The 17,296-nt window shown below is 35.5% G+C and overlaps 1 protein-coding gene across 20 annotated transcripts in view; it reads right to left on the reverse strand.

Moving 5' to 3' along the window:
• Positions 1-17,296, reverse strand: part of CHD9 (chromodomain helicase DNA binding protein 9) — a 235,826-nt gene that overhangs the window by 89,330 nt on the left and 129,200 nt on the right. For all 20 annotated transcript variants that reach the window (XM_047834132.1, XM_047834147.1, XM_047834146.1 and 17 more), the window contains 5 exons: positions 6,393-6,504; positions 2,586-2,732; positions 1,301-1,369; positions 1,167-1,222; positions 148-265 (listed from right to left, as the gene is read on the reverse strand). In XM_047834132.1, the coding sequence (XP_047690088.1) occupies positions 148-265; positions 1,167-1,222; positions 1,301-1,369; positions 2,586-2,732; positions 6,393-6,504 (502 nt within the window). The remainder of the gene's footprint in view (positions 1-147; positions 266-1,166; positions 1,223-1,300; positions 1,370-2,585; positions 2,733-6,392; positions 6,505-17,296) is intronic.

Genomic DNA, 17,296 nt, shown 5'->3' on the forward strand with positions numbered 1-17,296 from the left:
AATTACTATATGAAGATGGCATTTGTATTCAAATATCAAACTTGGAAGCCTAAGAATTAAAGTGAATAAGACTTAAATTGTTGATAAATAACACTAAATGTGTTCAGAGTTCAACACATAATAGTTTCATTTATTTCCTTTTCTTACGTCTGCAAAAAAATGTGCTCTTTGTGCTTGTCTCAGTTTGAATCGTTTGATTTTCTGCTGGATCCTTTTATCTTTCAAAAGCTGCTGTTCTGTGGCCCACTCACAGTGAAGATAGGAGCTAAAACGTTTATAAAAGCAATATATTAGAATGACAGAGAAAATCATGTTTTGTTTTGTTTTGTTTTTAGATTTATTTTTAATCATAGCATCCAATACAAAATATTCAACTTTATGAATAGGTAGCTCATCATTTCATTTAATGCCAACAGACTCCGTACAATTTCTAAAATAAAATAAAGCCACTGTGATCATTATATCCTAAGGAGACTGTGGTATAAACACGTGCAATTTGCCACACAAGACAGAATGGTAAACCAAGTCATCAGGGCAACGAGATGTGATTTATCAGTTACTTCTTCACTGTATTAGTTTTGTTATGATCAGAAAGCTAACTTATTTCAAAGCCAATGTAATTTTATTTAAAACACTTTCTGTCACATAAGTATAGGAAAAAGTGGAATAAAATCTGAAAAGTTCAACAACATAACAAGTAACGTCTATAATTTGTAAAAGAATATTTTATTCTTTCATTTTGATGTTAATAATTAGTGTTTTCTGGAAGAAAATCCCCTTAAACTTTTTTTTTTTTTTTAATGTTTATTTGTTTTTGAGAGAGAGACACAGTGAGAGGGGAGGGGCAGAGACAGAGGGAGGCACAGAATCCGAAGCAGGCTCCAGGCTCCGAGCTGTCAGGCCAGAGCCTGACATGGGTCTTGAACTCACGAACCGTGAGATCATGACCTGAGCTGAAGTTGGACGCCTAACCGACTGAGCCACCCAGGTGTCCCCAAGTTCCCTTAAATTTTAACATAAAGGGTTTTCAGCCTTTTAAGTTCATGCATTAATTAAACACTTTAAAATGCAGATAAAATAAAAAGAATAATTTAACTTAATATATTTAAATGTTAATTTATATTTAAATCAGTATTTTCTATTATTTTTCTATCTCAGATACTTACTAATTCTTGTATTTTACAAAAAATTCTTCTGTATCAATCATCACTCCAGGTGATACCTAAGGAAATAAAATCAACACTTAGGAGTGTAACACTCAGGCCACGTAAAGTGTGCAACGTAACATGAGATTACTTACTTCCTTTTTTGTAATTCTAGAAGACAGGATTTTATCCACGATTGCAGCATCTTCTTCACTTGGATTCTCCTATGGGAGGGAAGAAAGAAAATACGACGTCACATTTTAAAAACTCCTTTAGTTGCTACTTTGTAGGTTTACGAACACACTAAAATTCAGCGTATGTTTATTGAGCATGTGTGCCGGGCGTGGTGTTAAATGTTAGGAATACAAAAATGGAAAAACATCACTGTTGTTACCGTCCTGGTCAGCACCTGCATCTTCATCACCGGACACGTACTGTGCTTAATGGGCTCAGCGTGATCATCAGCACTTCATGTATATATTAACTCATTTAACCCTCACAAGTACACAACAAGGTAGGTACCATTATTGTCTCCACTGTACCGATTAGGAAGCTCAAGCACAGAGAACATAAGTGCTTGCCCAAGGTGTCAGATCACTCAGTTGGCAGGTGAGTGGCTGGGCCACAATCCAGACAAGGAAGGTGACAAGAACGCACAGAGAGGAAGATGCACACTCAGAGATACAGAGCGTGCACCCATATTCATAAGGCCAGAGGAGTCAGTGCTTGTGAAGAAGTGGCATGAGGTAAGGCCTCCCTCCCATTCCCCCCCACCAAAAAAAAAAAAATCCACACAAAGGGCTCTGTGCAGTGGGCTAAAAACACTTCATTCTATTCTGTAAGACTTGGGGAGCTATTAGAGGAGGTTTCAGTAGAAAAGTACTATGATCAGGACTATAATTCAGAAATATTCTGCAAAAAGGGTAACATTTGGAGGAGTTTCAGAAATACATATGTAAGGGGTGAAAAACAAGGTGATAAACTGTATGAAGAAGCAAAGGAAGAAAACAGAAAGGATGAATCTCTAGGTTTCTGATCTGAATAATTAATGGTTCCTTTAACTACAATATGGAATCCAGGAGGAAAAGTTGGAGCAGATTTTAGGAGGAAAGATAATGAGAGTATTTTAAAGAATGTATGATGACTACGGGGCGCCTGGGTGGCGCAGTCGGTTAAGCGCCCGGCTTCAGCCAGGTCACGATCTCACGGTCCGTGAGTTCGAGCCCCGCGTCGGGCTCTGGGCTGATGGCTCAGAGCCTGGAGCCTGTTTCCGATTCTGTGTCTCCCTCTCTCTCTGCCCCTCCCCCGTTCATGCTCTGTCTCTCTCTGTCCCAAAAATAAATAAACGTTGAAAAAAAAAAAAAATTAAAAAAAAAAAAAAAAAAAAGAATGTATGATGACTTCAAATCATTTGTACTTATAATCCCAGATCTGTCTTACCACAAATAACTGTAAAGGCTGTTCACCAGGTAAAGGAGCTGAATTCTTTTTTATTTTCACAGAACCTCTGAGCTCTTCTTCAGATTGTTTCCCTTCTGCATCTTCCGCATATTTTTTTCTTTTAATTTGACGATTTGATCTTCTTTTCTGTAATGAACCATAAGGATCATATTTATATGACAGATTTTAAAGGAAAGACTTTAAAAATAATTACTCCTAGTGTGGCAATGTTGTACATTAAATTTTTGAAATTGTCTTCAACATCCATCTTTTCTCATTTTTCCTTTTAATTAAAGGAAGATTATAATTTTCCCTTTGCCACAGGCTCAGAATCTTGTTCTACTTCCTAACGTTTCAAATAACAAAGAATAGTCATACCATTATTACTTTTCTTTAGAAATTATTACAATTAAAAAAGATTTATTTAATCACTTCACACCTTGGGCAAAACATATTTTATTAGTAATACCTTTATTACCTGTCTTTAGAAACTATTGTTGAGAAGAGTAAAGACATGTTTTATTTAGCTATTTCACACTTTGGGCAACACATACTTTAAACTGTTAATACTTTTGCAGTTTTTGCTTCAAACCTAAAAAGTGCATCAGATGTATACTGGTTAAATAATTAATCGGGGACATAAAACTAGAACAAGATATTAAATAATTGTTACCACAAAATCCACAAACTTCTGTTTAAAACAGAATGAAATAATGTAAAATATTTTAAAAGAGATACACAAAATAATCAAGTAAATCTACCAAATAATTTAATGTGTATGAAAGAGGAACCTGTTTTTTACTGAGTTTATTAGCTTCCCTTAAAAAATAAAAAACATTATCAAAAGCAGAAGTAAGCCTTTTGAAAAGTATTACATTTTAAAGTAATCTAAGTGATTTAAAATCAGGTATAATACACATGGCTTTACTTACCTCCCTACATATCTAATATTTGATCTTCCCCACTATAAAATCAAAATCTCAAATTGGCTTGAAAATTTCAAAGAACCTAGGTTTGCTTTTTTTTCCCACATCCCTAAAATCTCATGGGTGGAAGCATCTCAGCCAATTTTTCTATTGCTCAATATTTGGTAAATCTACCCCTTCTTCCTTCCTTTTTCTATGCCATTTTATATATTTAGTAACTTCCATGACATCCCTCCACATTGTAACCAGCAAAATGACCTATGCATTCTCCTTTTGGTTTCCATGAATATCCTCAATTTGGTAGGCCTTTCATATTTCCATAGCCATTACAAAAATGCCTCAATCAGTGCAGCAGGCTGAGGACAAACTGCATTCAAAAAATTGCAGTGGCCTTTTACATGCCTCTGCCTGTTTTTCGAGTTGTGGAATACTGAGAGAAAGAAAGGTACTAATATGGTGAGTTAGGTTAGCCAAATACATTAGATAACCTCATGACTCATGTAGGATGGGTCACCATCTCTTGGCCATGAAGACATACACATTTTCAAAACTCAAGGTAACACTGTTGTTAATATGGGAGACAGGAAGGTGGCATATAAAAGTTGTAATAAAAGGAACTTCTAGAAACCCAAATTTTCCCACATCTTATTTTGAAAAAAAAAATTACTATTACTTGAGGGAAAAATTCTATGGATCTCTAATCTAACACTAGGCTGAAGGAATATTTAGAGTTCTACTACAGGCATCATATAGCTCTGAATACTCAAGAATAGCTTAAATTAATAAACCAACAGTGACATTTATTATTCTAACAATAACATGTATTACCAACGTTATGCCTCATTGGGCACAAATCTTCTAGGTAGTGAAGTTTAAGAGTAATTCGATATACTTTTACAAGATTCCATTTGATGTTTTCAGCATTAAAGTTTCCTTTCTGGTCACTTAGGTATCTATTAGTACTTTGAAATGCCTCATTTAGGTCTTTCGTAAATTGTAAATGAGTGGCCTGAAAGAATCCTTTGCACTAACAAAAGTGCACATTTAGATAATTCTTCACAAGATAACATGAGAGCCACGTATCGTAAGCTGCATACTCATCCTATGAAGACTTTATCAATCTAAAAGATGAATTAAAAAGTGTGAGTTATGTGATTATTGCTGGAATATTATAAGATTATTATAGATACTATAAGATTATAGCTGGAATCATTACAGTGGAATAAATTATATTCGACTAGAGAACACAGCTACACATCAGGCCAAGCCAAATGAGGTACCACTCTCAACAAATTATCTTTCTCTGTCATGTAATATCTCTACTACTTTAAAAATACAAAAACTAATTTGGTGTGCACATTTTTGGCTAACGTGCTTTTGTCTGGCTTTATTTCTCTATAGTGTTTTGAAAGCACAATTTAAAATGGTGACAGATTCTTTTTTTGAATATTTTTCTAGGTTTTTCTTCTTAGAGGCTTCAAAAGATCAAACTACAACACTTTACATAAGAGGTCAGAAACAGGCTTTTAAACAACTAACACATCATTCCGATAACACGTCACTTGTGTCCTATAATAATCCTAACGTAATGTACTGTATGCGCTTTTAAAAATATTAAGTCTGCAAACATAGTCAGACTACTGAAGTACTCTATATGAAGATTAAGGGTAAAAGAGTTAAATATCACATTTAGATTTTTATTCCACCTGACTCTAAACCTAAAACTTAAGTTAGTTTTCACACCTTCAAATCTTGACAGTCCATTGTAAGTGAAAGCTACATGGCTCTTTCCATCATTCATATAATGGAACACTTAAATATATCAATAATATAGATTTATTATCATTTATCAGAAAATATTTCTTTCCTTCCCCATTTATATTTTTGCGTTAACGCAATGCAGCAACCTACAGAGAAAAGCACGGAAGAAATGCGCATGTTAACCTATTCTACCATTTCGTTGTTTGGTAATAACAATAGTGGAAAAATGGCCAGCAGTATCCTAGCAAAAATTCAACTGAATTTTCTCATGTTGAATAAGTTAACTGTAAGTTTGCCTAGGTTAAGGATAACATGTGAAGAAAAAGCCAGGCCATATAATATTAGGAGCTTCAGTCACTGCCCTTACCTCAACTCTTGCAGCAGCCCAGGAGCCTTGAGCCACTACTCTCCCATTGGATAAGAAGCTGCATAAGGAAGAAGAAAGGCCATTCAGGGGCTTTCTGGCCCCATAATTCAACAACTGCCACCACCCATACGGCCTAGAGTTGTACTTTAATTATTAGAGAGCAGAGGGTGGCCTGAATTATTATGACCTTCACTACATATAGACTTTTTAACTTCACAAGGTTATTTTGAATATCCACCTATTCAAAAAAAAAAAAAAAAAAGGCAAAATGCACAGTATTCTTGTCCACATTAGGGGATTTTTAATAAAACTGGTTATCTTTTCTTTGACAGAAGCAGACCAACGGAATTATCTCTAGGAACGATTCAATCCACTTGCTCTATCATTCTATGTGATTCTAAAAATCAATATCTCCATCATTAAGTTCACTCAAAAGCACTCCATAAGTACAGGGTAATATCACTAGATATTTCTCCATACTAAAAGCCATCAGGGACTTCGGACTGTTACTTAACCTCTCTGGGCTTTGGTTTCATTATCTGAAAAATGAAGGGTTTAGAGAGGATATGTAGGTTCCCTCCCAGATCTAACATTCTATAGCAATACTGCTAGAAGCACATTTTGCTGTCTTAAAGTTCTACCATGTAATACAATGTAGTTTTACTACTAAAGTATAAATAACCATAAAGCAGTTTTATGCTATCTAAATAATTCTACCAGTGCTTCATTTCTCAGAAAAAATGTAATACTCACTTGAGGGTCTTCCTCTTTGAGTGTGTGCCGTGGCATCTGCTCTGTATCAGATATTTCATCTGAAGACTCATTCTTTCTTTTTTGTTTCTTACCCAACGTAATAATGAGTTTGCTGTTTCAAGAGGAAAGGAACCAACAGTAAGAACTCTTTTGCCTTTTTCTATTTTTGGTCATATTAAGATTGGCATGATAAACTTTTTTCCATTTTGTATCACATGAATGTTCAACCAAAGATAACTATCATGAAATCCATAATGACATTTTCAAGACAAGAACTGTATTCTAATGGAACAAACACAAACCAATATTACAGTTAACGTACTTCTAGGCATAGAAAGGCAGCCAAGTTTTAGCACTTGTTTCTCAGGCTCAAAATCATTTTTCATGGGAAAAATGTCAGGTGATAGAACTGTAGTTAATAATTAAAATAATCCATTTATTATCTTGTAGATCTGGAATGAGGGTTTTTTTTTCCCCCTTCTACCTCTTACTAAATTCAAACTCCTCACTTCTCCCCTACTTATTAAAACACTTTAACAATGAATTGTTCTTTCATTATTTCATTTATGTTAAGGCCTATCTTAGCTGTACTGTATGTTCCTAAAAAGTTAAAAACTCTTCTTTTATATTTCCACAGTTTGCCTGTCTCTCTCATATATATGTGTACATGTGTATATTAATATTTATACACACCCATTAAATACAATGTTTAAAATGAAAATGTGTTTTTGAACTTTTTTCCTTGATCAGAGGTACAGAAATTATAGAGCTCCCACATTTCCTTATTTTGGGTTCAACAGATAAGGGGGCATGATTTTAAAGCACCATACTAACCACAAATCATGCTAATTGCTTATCAGGGAAATTCTATTTTAGATATCCATATTTCAAACAGAGAAAACTTCCCAAAATATTTTGAAGTGTGATATATCAGAAACAGAATTTTCTTCAACAATTATTTACTAATGTGGGGCAACTTGGAGGTTAAAAGCACACACTTTGAAATCATAGCATCAAAAATTTCAAAACTGATTCCACCACTTACCTATCTGTAAGACACCTGGCAAATTACCTGATCTCTTTTAGCCTTAGTTTCCTTGCCTGGAAAATAGAGATATTCTAATAGCTACCTCTACTGTTGTTGAGTATTAAGTGGGATAATGCATATGAGCTCTTGGCAAAGTCCTGATACAGTAATTTCTGAACTAACCTCTAATTATTATATGCCAGGTGCTCCCAGGTTCTAGGATTTGAAGATAAAGTGGACACAGTCCCCAACATTAAAGTGTCACTGTTAGAATATGAACACAGTTAAAAGGCAAAAGTGGAAGTTAGTGCCAGATGTAATGTGAACACCAAAGAAGAGGTGCTTATGTCTACTGAAGAATAAAGGAGGTATAGAGAAAAGGTAAAGTTTGAGATAGGAAACTAATGATAAAAGGGGGTTTAATTGCTAGTGAAAGAAAGGGGAAGGTACATTCCAGGTAGGGGGTGATATTACAGAAGAATGAGAGAAATGTGCAGCGATAAGGGTGTGTCAGAAATACACAAAGTACTGGGGCACCTGGGTGGCTTAGCTGGGTAAGCATGGACTCTTGATTTTGGCTCAGGTCATGATCTCACATCCTTGAGTTCAAGCCCTGGTGTCTGCTGTCAGCACGGAGCCCACTTTGGATCCTCTGTCCCCCTCTCTCTCTACCCCTTCCCCGCTCGCGCTCTCTCTCAAAAATAAAATAAACGCTTAAAAAAAAAAGAAATATACAAAGTAGTGCAGGAGGAGGAAATGGAGAGATGGTCATCTAGACAGAGTGAACAGAAGATCCTTGTATGACATGTAAGGAGTTAATATTTTGGTTTAAGGCTAGATTTTAAGCTCCACAGGGTGGGAATTGAAACAATCTAAATCTGTCTTGTTCACCACTGACAACAAATGGCTCTGAGATACTCTGCATAAATGAAAACAACCAAATAATAAAGCAATTGGGAGATATGAGAATTTTACACCAATAAGTTCTAGGGATTTAATAATATAGCATGGTGATGCTAGTTAAATACAATACTGAGTTGTCTATTTGAAAACTGCTAAGAGAGTGAATCTTAAAAGTTCTCATCATGAGGAAAAAAACTGTCACTAGTGAGGGGATGGGTATTAGCTACACTTAATTGTGGTAACAGTTTTGTAATGTGTACATATGCCAAATCATTATGTTGTACACCTTAAACAAATATAATGCTATATGTCTATTATATCTCAATAAAATTGGTGGCAAAAGGAATTTCCAACAAGAGAGCAATGAAACTCAAAGAAGTAAAATGCAAGGCAGGGAAAGGAGCAATCAGGCAAATGACAACTCAAGCGAGAGATGGCGAGAGCCACGGGGTCAATGACTGGCTGCCCAGATGTGAGGCCAGAAAATTCTAGGAAGAGTTATTCCCAGATTACTCTTGTATTGTACTGCATGATTACCACCTTCAACAGGAGAAGGATGACTCTGACTTGGTATGTCACCTGCACTCTTCTGACGACGTGAAAAAAGCAGACAAGAGGTACAAACACAGCTTATGTTGGAAGCAGGAAATCAGAGAAAGTCCAAAAAGATATTCTGAAACAGTAAGAAGGAACTAGCCATGTTTGTACTTCATTCCTTCTCACTACTTTCACTGGTCATGTGTTCCCCTGTCTGGTGCCGTTTCCTTATGTTGGTTTACCTCCTAAAATACAACTCTCCCTTGAGGTCATGTCTACGATTAGATACCACATGATCCTGTTCTTCCTCCCTCTCATCCACACTTCCTAAAAAAGTTGTCTACACGGTCAGTTTCATTTTCAGTCCTCAACTGGCCATTATCTGAACTCTTGGAACTACGTTTCATTTTCAAAGCTTCCACTTATCTAGCAGAGGCAGCCTCTGCTGACTTTTGCACGCATTCTCTCATTTGATGTTTGTATGATTCCAAGGGGCAAATACCAGCATTTTATAAAAGGAAATGGAGGCTTAGCGAAGTTAAAGAACTTGTTCCAAGTCTCACCTATACTAAGAATAGAGATAAACATTAAGTAGGCCTCATTCCAAAGCTTGAACTCCTAATGTCTGAGGCCACAAAGGACCTTTGTAATGCCAAACCCAAAGGGAATTTTTAATGCTTTACTACCAACACATAACAAATCAGTTTTTCCTTTTCTGTACCCTTGGCCATGGGACACAATACTCTCCTGGTTCTTGCTAAACTTCCTTGGCTCCTCTTCCTCCATCTATTCTTAGTATTGGTAGTTTTCAGCATGATTCAGTCCTTGACAACCCTTTTCTATCCATCCTGTAAACTTTGTTGTTTCTCAAATTAGGGTCTTCAGCCTTCTTTTCTATCGACAGTCCCTGAGAGATGAAATCTATTCATAAAACCAGCTGTTACTTAGACATGTCCACATGGATATCCCACTGATATCACAATCTCAAAATGCTCCAAATGCAACCCCTTTCCCCAAACCTAATAGTCTACTAATACTAAAGTTAAGTTCAGAAAAGTGCACGCATCAAAAGAGAACAGCTTCATGAATTTTCTCAAATGAACACAAATGTGTAACCAGCTTCTAGATCAAGAAACAAGACGTTATTGGGGCACCTGGGTGGCTCAGTCAGTTGTGTCCAACTTTGGCTCAGGTCGTGATCTCACAGTTTGTGGATTTGAGCCCCGTGTTGGGGTCTGTGCTGACAGTGTGGAGCCTGGAGCTGGCTTCGGATTCGGATTCTGTGTCTCCCTCTCTCTGTCCCTCCTCCACTCATTCTCATTCTCATTCTCATTCTCATTCTCATTCTCATTCTCTCTCTCTCTCTCTCCCTCTCAAAAATGAATAAACATTAGGGGCGCCTGGGTGGCTCAGTCAGTTAAACATCTGACTACAGCTCAGGTCATGATCTCCTGGTTCGTGAGTTCGAGCCCCCCATCAGGCTCCGGGCCGTGGAGCCTGCTTCAGATTCTGTGTCTCCCTCTCTCTCGACCCCTCCCCCACTCACAGGCTGTCTCTCTTAAAAATAAACATTAAAAAAAAAAAAGAAACAAGACATCATTAGTTTCCCAGAAGTCTCCTCTAGTGCCTCCTCGTCCAGTAAAAATCTCCTCCAAAGGGTGAGCATGGGGGTGCCTGGGTGGCGCAGTCGGTTAAGCGTCTGACTTCAGCCAGGTCACGATCTCGCGGTCCGGGAGTTCGAGCCCCGCGTCAGGCTCTGGGCTGATGGCTCAGAGCCTGGAGCTTGTTTCCGATTCTGTGTCTCCCTCTCTCTCTGCCCCTCCCCCGTTCATGCTCTGTCTCTCTCTGTCCCCCCCAAAAAATAAATAAACGTTGAAAAAAAAAATAAAAATAAATAAAAAAACAAAGGGTGAGCATGATGTTCTTTGTGGTTACACAATACAACCTAAGGCATTTGGGCAGCCTATCTTCAGTGGCAAGGTCAGGGATAACTCTAAGTAAAATCAGGTAGCAGAAATATATGTTTGATGCACTCCCCCGTTTGCTATCCATCTCCAAACCTAAATGCATATTTCAGACTAGTTTGTAGATGAGACCAAAACTAGTAAAAAGGACACTTTAGCTACTTAAATAACAATTTCCTATGAAATGCAAATTAAGGCCTGTTAATACCCTTCAATATATTGCATAAAAAGGTATTTTCTCAATGTTGGGTAAGCTAACCGAATTATGTGAAATGCATCTTCTGATACAGGTTGCTTAACAACTCAAATCTATAAGGTTGCTTAAAAACCCAAATCCCAAAAGTAAAAAATTCAATGAAATCAAAAGCAGAGATACTTAAATATTTTGTATTTATGAATGACTATGAAGAGGTTACACTGTTCCTTTGTGGAGGTGTAACGTAATGAATGAAATCTCTCTCGGGACAGTGTACCAGGCTACTTAAACATTAGTTTAAAGATAAGTATTGCCTAAATCTCTAGAAAAGAAATACTAATAACTGTCACCAGATCAACTTTAGACATCCACCCTTTTTGGCTGAGAAGGGTAAGTCAGATAAAAATATTTTCCGTAATAACTTAGATAAGCCTTCATTATATTATTTGAAAAATGTTCTTTAAAAAAATTTTTTTTAACATCTATTCATTTTTGAGAGACAGAGAGGGACTGTGAGTGGGGGAGGGGCAGAGAGAGAGGGAGACACAGAATCCAAAGCAGGCTCCAGGCTCCGAGCTCTCAGCACAGAGCATGACATAGGGCTCGAACCCCGAATCGTGAGATCATAACCTGAGCTGAAGTTGCACACTTAACCAACTGAGCCACTCAGGTGCCCCTACTTGAAACATATTCTTCAAAACAAAACAGTGCCTTTTAAATTTTATTTTCTGTATATTCTGTATTTTCTTCCAATGTTGTTCTATAGGCCTGGTACAGGTATCTTTTTCCACGAACTCATTAACCATTCTTAATCCAGGCAAAACTCTTTTTTAAATCCTAACTTTGTAAGAGATATTTCAAATATAGTAGTTTTCCACATAAACCATTCAAAGTTCTAAATATCTACACATGACCTTTCTGTTCAAAAACGGTACATTTCCATGGTAGGAGACAAATTGATTCTAAAACATTAAGTCATGCCTGACTGACATATTTCTGAGTAAAATATAGATATATTTTAAGATTTAAAAACTAGGGTTACTTACACAGAACACTGATTCTTGGAAACAGTGAAGACATATTGGTTTATTATAAAGTTCTAAAACAGTTATATAGGTGATACTACAAAGGGGAACAAAAATTAGGTTGGTATTGATGAGTAATTCCTAAATGTGTGAGGCAGCCTTCATTGGAAGGCTGTCTGTTAAAAATAAAGACTCCTAATCAGAAAACCTCAGACAAACCCAAACGGAGAGACATTCTACAAAATCACTGGCTAGTAAGCTTTACAACCAAAAACACCATAAAAGACAAAGGCTGAGGACTGTCCTGAATTGGAGGTGGTGTAAGGGGGGGTGACAACGCAGTGAAATGTAGATTCCTGGCTAAAAAAATGGAACAACTGACAAAATTTACATGAGGTCTCTAAGTTAATAGAATCGTGTCAGTGTGTGTGTGTGTGTGTGTGTGTGTGTGTGTGTGTGTGTGTTCTCTTTGACAACAGTGCTTTGGTTTTATAAGATGTTAACCTTTGAGGAAGCTGGGTGAAGAGTCTAAAGGAACTCTGACCTATTTCTGCAAGTCTGAGATTAGTTCAAAATAAAAAGTTAAAAAAAAAAAAATGACTGATTTGTTGGTCCCAACCCTATGATTCTGATCTAGTAAAGTGGGACTCCAATCGGACTTCTAAAAAATTCCTGAAGACATTCTGATGTTCCACTAGGTTTGGGAACCACTGGTTCAGAGTTATTGTCATTGTTATTGTCATTGAAAACTCTACGAACAAGTATTCAGGATAATAAAACTATTTTATATTCATAGAGCACTTAAAATACCAAAATGCTTTTGCCTACAATATCTCAGTTGATCCTGAGAAAAATTCTGACATAGATAAGGTACTGGTCTATGATACTAATAGGGAAACTTCAGCACCAGAAGGTGAAATAAACTGCCCAAGTCATAAGTTTAGTAAAAGACAATAAAGGTCTCTTTATTCCTGGTCTACTTTTTAAGAACACATCTTACTGATTTTAAAATAAAATGACATTACACTTCAACCAGTCAATAGATACTTAATATCAATAAATATACATACATAGTTTAATGGATACAGAGAAATATGAAACTATTACTGTCATTTTGTAATTATGGTTAAAATTTATCTAAGTTTCAAACAACCAGAAATCTCTACTGCATGTATAATAACAAATGATTCCCATAAATATTATGTGAGGGAAATCAGATGATCCAAAAGTAGAAAAAATAAAATCAGACAAGTAAAATACCCAATCATGGATCAGAGTCTACTGTGTGAATTCTAAAATAAGATTTCATTATAAATGAAACTAAAATTTCATTATAGACACATTCTTCAAATAAACTGACAGTTTGCTATTCTTAGAAATATCACCAAAGTAAAGTGCCAAATACAGAATATATTAATAATAAAGGCTTTTCACAAGCTTTTTTTTTAAATTTTTCATTAAAGGAATCTGTTATCAATGTTAGCAAATTGCAGCAACAGATATTCAGGCAAGTGAAAGAACTAAATATCAAAACATTGCTTGTTTCAGACAGCAAAGGGCAATTTCAAACTAAGTATAAATTTGAAATGTTAATTCATTTGATAAGTATAGGCACTACAAAACCTCAGTGTTTATACTTGACATCTATATTTGATTTTCAGATGTAATTTATGCACTCATCTGAATCCTGCCCACATGTTTATTAGTAGAGGCTGGTAACAAGTTGCATTCTACACAGTGTCAATCTGTAATTGCCCCCTGCTGATTCTCTCTTTGCAATAATTGGACAAACAATGAATCTTCCCCAATTAGTCCATTTGTTGTAATTAATGCATCCAATTCATCATAAGTGAAGGAAAGAAGCAAAAATACTATTTCACATTACAATGTTGAAAGGCAGTGTGGCTATTTTTAAAGTCATAAAATATAAACTTTTTTTTTAAGAAACACTTTTAATCTGGTGAAATTTCTCCAATTCAGGGTCAACGCAAGACTCCAGCTTAAACTCCTTTGGGAAAAATAAGTTTTAAAAGGATTCTTTATTTTAGTTAATCCTTTAATTTGTGAAAGTAACATTGTATTGTATGCTCTTGGTAACTTGGGACTATAAAAGACTTCGTGTTTAAGGACAGAAAGGATTCTTTTTTTTTAATTGAATTCACTGAATTGTTTCATATACTTAGGATATAAGTATTAGCTAAATATTAATCATAGTCCACATATGTACCAGCATAGTTTCTTACTCTTAAAAAATACTTTGCTTTTAAGAAAGAAAAGGCGCCTGGGTGGCTCAGTTGGTTAAGCATCGGACTCATGATTTTGGCTCATGTCATGAGCTCATGGTTCATGAGATGAAGCCCCCCATGTCCAGCTCTGCACTGACAGCATGGAGCCTGTTTGGAATTCTCTCTCTCTCTCTCTCTCTCTCTCTCTCTCTCTCTCTCTCTGACTCTCTCTCTCTCCTCCCCTCCCCCACTCACATGAACTCACTCACTCTGCCTCTCAAAATAAATAAACTTAAAAAAAAAGAAAATGGTGTTTATGCTAAAAAACATTGACAGAGTAGGAGCATTAAATCAAAAGCTTTACTTTAGTTGTTCTAAGATACATATTAACATCTATTGATTCCCACATCTAATACATTCCCACATATTAACATCTATTGAAATCGATTCATTTAATAATCAAATATATGCCATAGTTTTAACTTGCAATATTTTTTTTCTTTCTTACACATAAATTATTGGTGTGTCTTATTAATCAATGACATCTTAGATTCAATGAAATACATACAACACATTGTTTGGTAATAACAGACCTTAGTAAGGTCTTACATTTTACATGAAGGTATACTTCTTAAAAATGGAACTGTAAATCTTCATTAAATTCATGATAACAAATAATGTATACTGTATCAATTCTTTCTGCAGATGAATGTGTTTCAGATTTTCACTGAGTTTAAGTTTAGATCTAAAGAGTGAAATCAACAAAACATTTTACCTGCCTGGCATTTAAAAACTATAGAATTTCTATAGACTACTAATGGTATATGATTAATAATTAAAAATACATAATAAATGTACACCATACATTTTTCAAAGTTTCATATGCCTAGAAATAATTAATACATTTATATTTTATCCAAACATATCAAATTGTTACTATTTTGAATAAATTCAATCAGGGTCTTGTCACTTTATTAATAACATGGACTATAAAGTGATAATTCTCAATTTCTGATGATTCATTGTATTTTTCCCTCGGATTTTGTTTGTTCATTTTTTCCTCTATATATTTTGTTATTTAGATATAAATATATCTCTATAGACATGCATATGGACAAACTTACATTTAGTTTTGTTTAAAAAACACATACATAAATATATGTGTATATATATACGATATTAGGTAATTAATAAATGTTATTTTCCCTCTTCCTTCTTGGAATTTCAAACCATAGCAAAAAAGGGCACAATATAATTTCAAAATTTAATTATGTTCATTTTCCTTTATAACATGACATCCTTAATTTCTACTTGAATATTTAGATGTTTTCTGCTTTAACTAAAGAGAAAGGCTACTTCTAGCACCTAACATCTAGCATACAGAAAGAATAACTATGGATGGCACAAAAAAGAAGACAGAAAGTTTAATCATGAAGGACTACTACTGATTAAAATTATGGGGCCACAAAACATTGTTAAGTACCAAAATCATTCTACCTATATCAGTCCAATAATCTGTAATCTGTAATATAAAGAACTATCCTAATTGGCAACACATAACCATAATTTAAATGTCAAAACTACAAACCACAAATTTAAAAATGCTTCAATCAAATCATGTGATATTCCTTTTAAATTTTTTAAAAAGTTATTTCAGAGAGAGAGAGAGAGCAAGCAAGCACAGTAGGGGAGCAGAACAAAAAGAGAGAGAGAGAGAGAGAGAGAGAGAGAGAGAGAGAGAGAGAGAGAGAGAGAGAATATGAATATCCTAAGCAGGCTCCATGCTCAGGGCAGAGCCTGTCATGGGGCTTGATCCCGTGACCCTGAGATCATGACCTGAGCCGAAATCAAGAGTCAGATGCTCAACTGACTGATCCACCCAGGAGCCCCAAATCATGTAATATTCTACCACACAATCTCAAATCACAAATAGAGCCGTAGGAAAATTCTACTTGAAGTCTTAGAATGAATTTATTTTATAATTTAACTTTCTACTGTTACTAAGCCATTAGTTATATTCCTGTGGTTTCAATGAAGGATTAGTTTGCCATTTCTGTTTTTGATTTAACAAATCAAATTCATCCATTTGGTGCCATTTGATACTTAACCTTTCACTCATTTACCCATTCGACAAAATTCATTCTATTCCATTCATGGAGCATCTATTACGCGCCTACTATTACTTAAAAAAATCTGATATTCTACATGAAAGGGAGCTTGTTAGAACCTGACTGCCAAGATCATGAACAACATTAAAATAGAAAAAGGTTGTTTCCTGCCCTACCTCACTCTTTATTTCACACCTGCCATTTCCATTTCAACTCACACTCCTCCACATAATACTGTGGGCAACCCTTTCAAACTCCAGGCATATTTCAAACAAAATTTACCCCTCCTAAATGCTACTCTAACTACTTGATAAGCAGAAGAAGCATGCTCATATGAAAACAGCCATTAGTAACCTATTACCCCTCTTAAAAATTAGCAACTGCTTTTGTTTGTCATTTGATTTTTTTTTAAGTATATGTGCTACTAAATTGAGCACTCTCTGCTCGATTTTTTAACTGGTCTCATTTAACTGGTCTCAGAGCCTTAATAGAGAATCTAGGCAGGTGAGTGAAAGTTTAGGCTTGAAAGAAGGGGCGTGGCTCATGGCCACAGCCTTCTCCCCAAATAGCTACGTGCTATTTATGCTTTCAGAAAACAATAATGGCTAACATCTATTAAATTCCAGGTACTGCTCCATACGCTTTAAATGTTATTAAATTATTTCATTCTCAAAATAACACAATGAGGCAAATACTATCATTATCCCCTTTTCACACAAGAGGAAACTAAAGCTTGAAAAGTTCAGTATCTGTCCAGGGTCACACTGCTTATAGGTGACAAAACAGGAATGTGTACAAATGTTCCTGGCTCCAAAGTCAAAGAACTTAATCAAATTTGCCCACTGTGCACCAGCCTAACTCACAGAGGTGTGAAGATTAAATGAGACTCTACAAAAGTGCTCTGAAAAGGATACTTTTT

Source organism: Prionailurus viverrinus, chromosome E2 (assembly GCF_022837055.1).
Source record: "Prionailurus viverrinus isolate Anna chromosome E2, UM_Priviv_1.0, whole genome shotgun sequence".
NCBI lineage: Eukaryota > Metazoa > Chordata > Mammalia > Carnivora > Felidae > Prionailurus > Prionailurus viverrinus.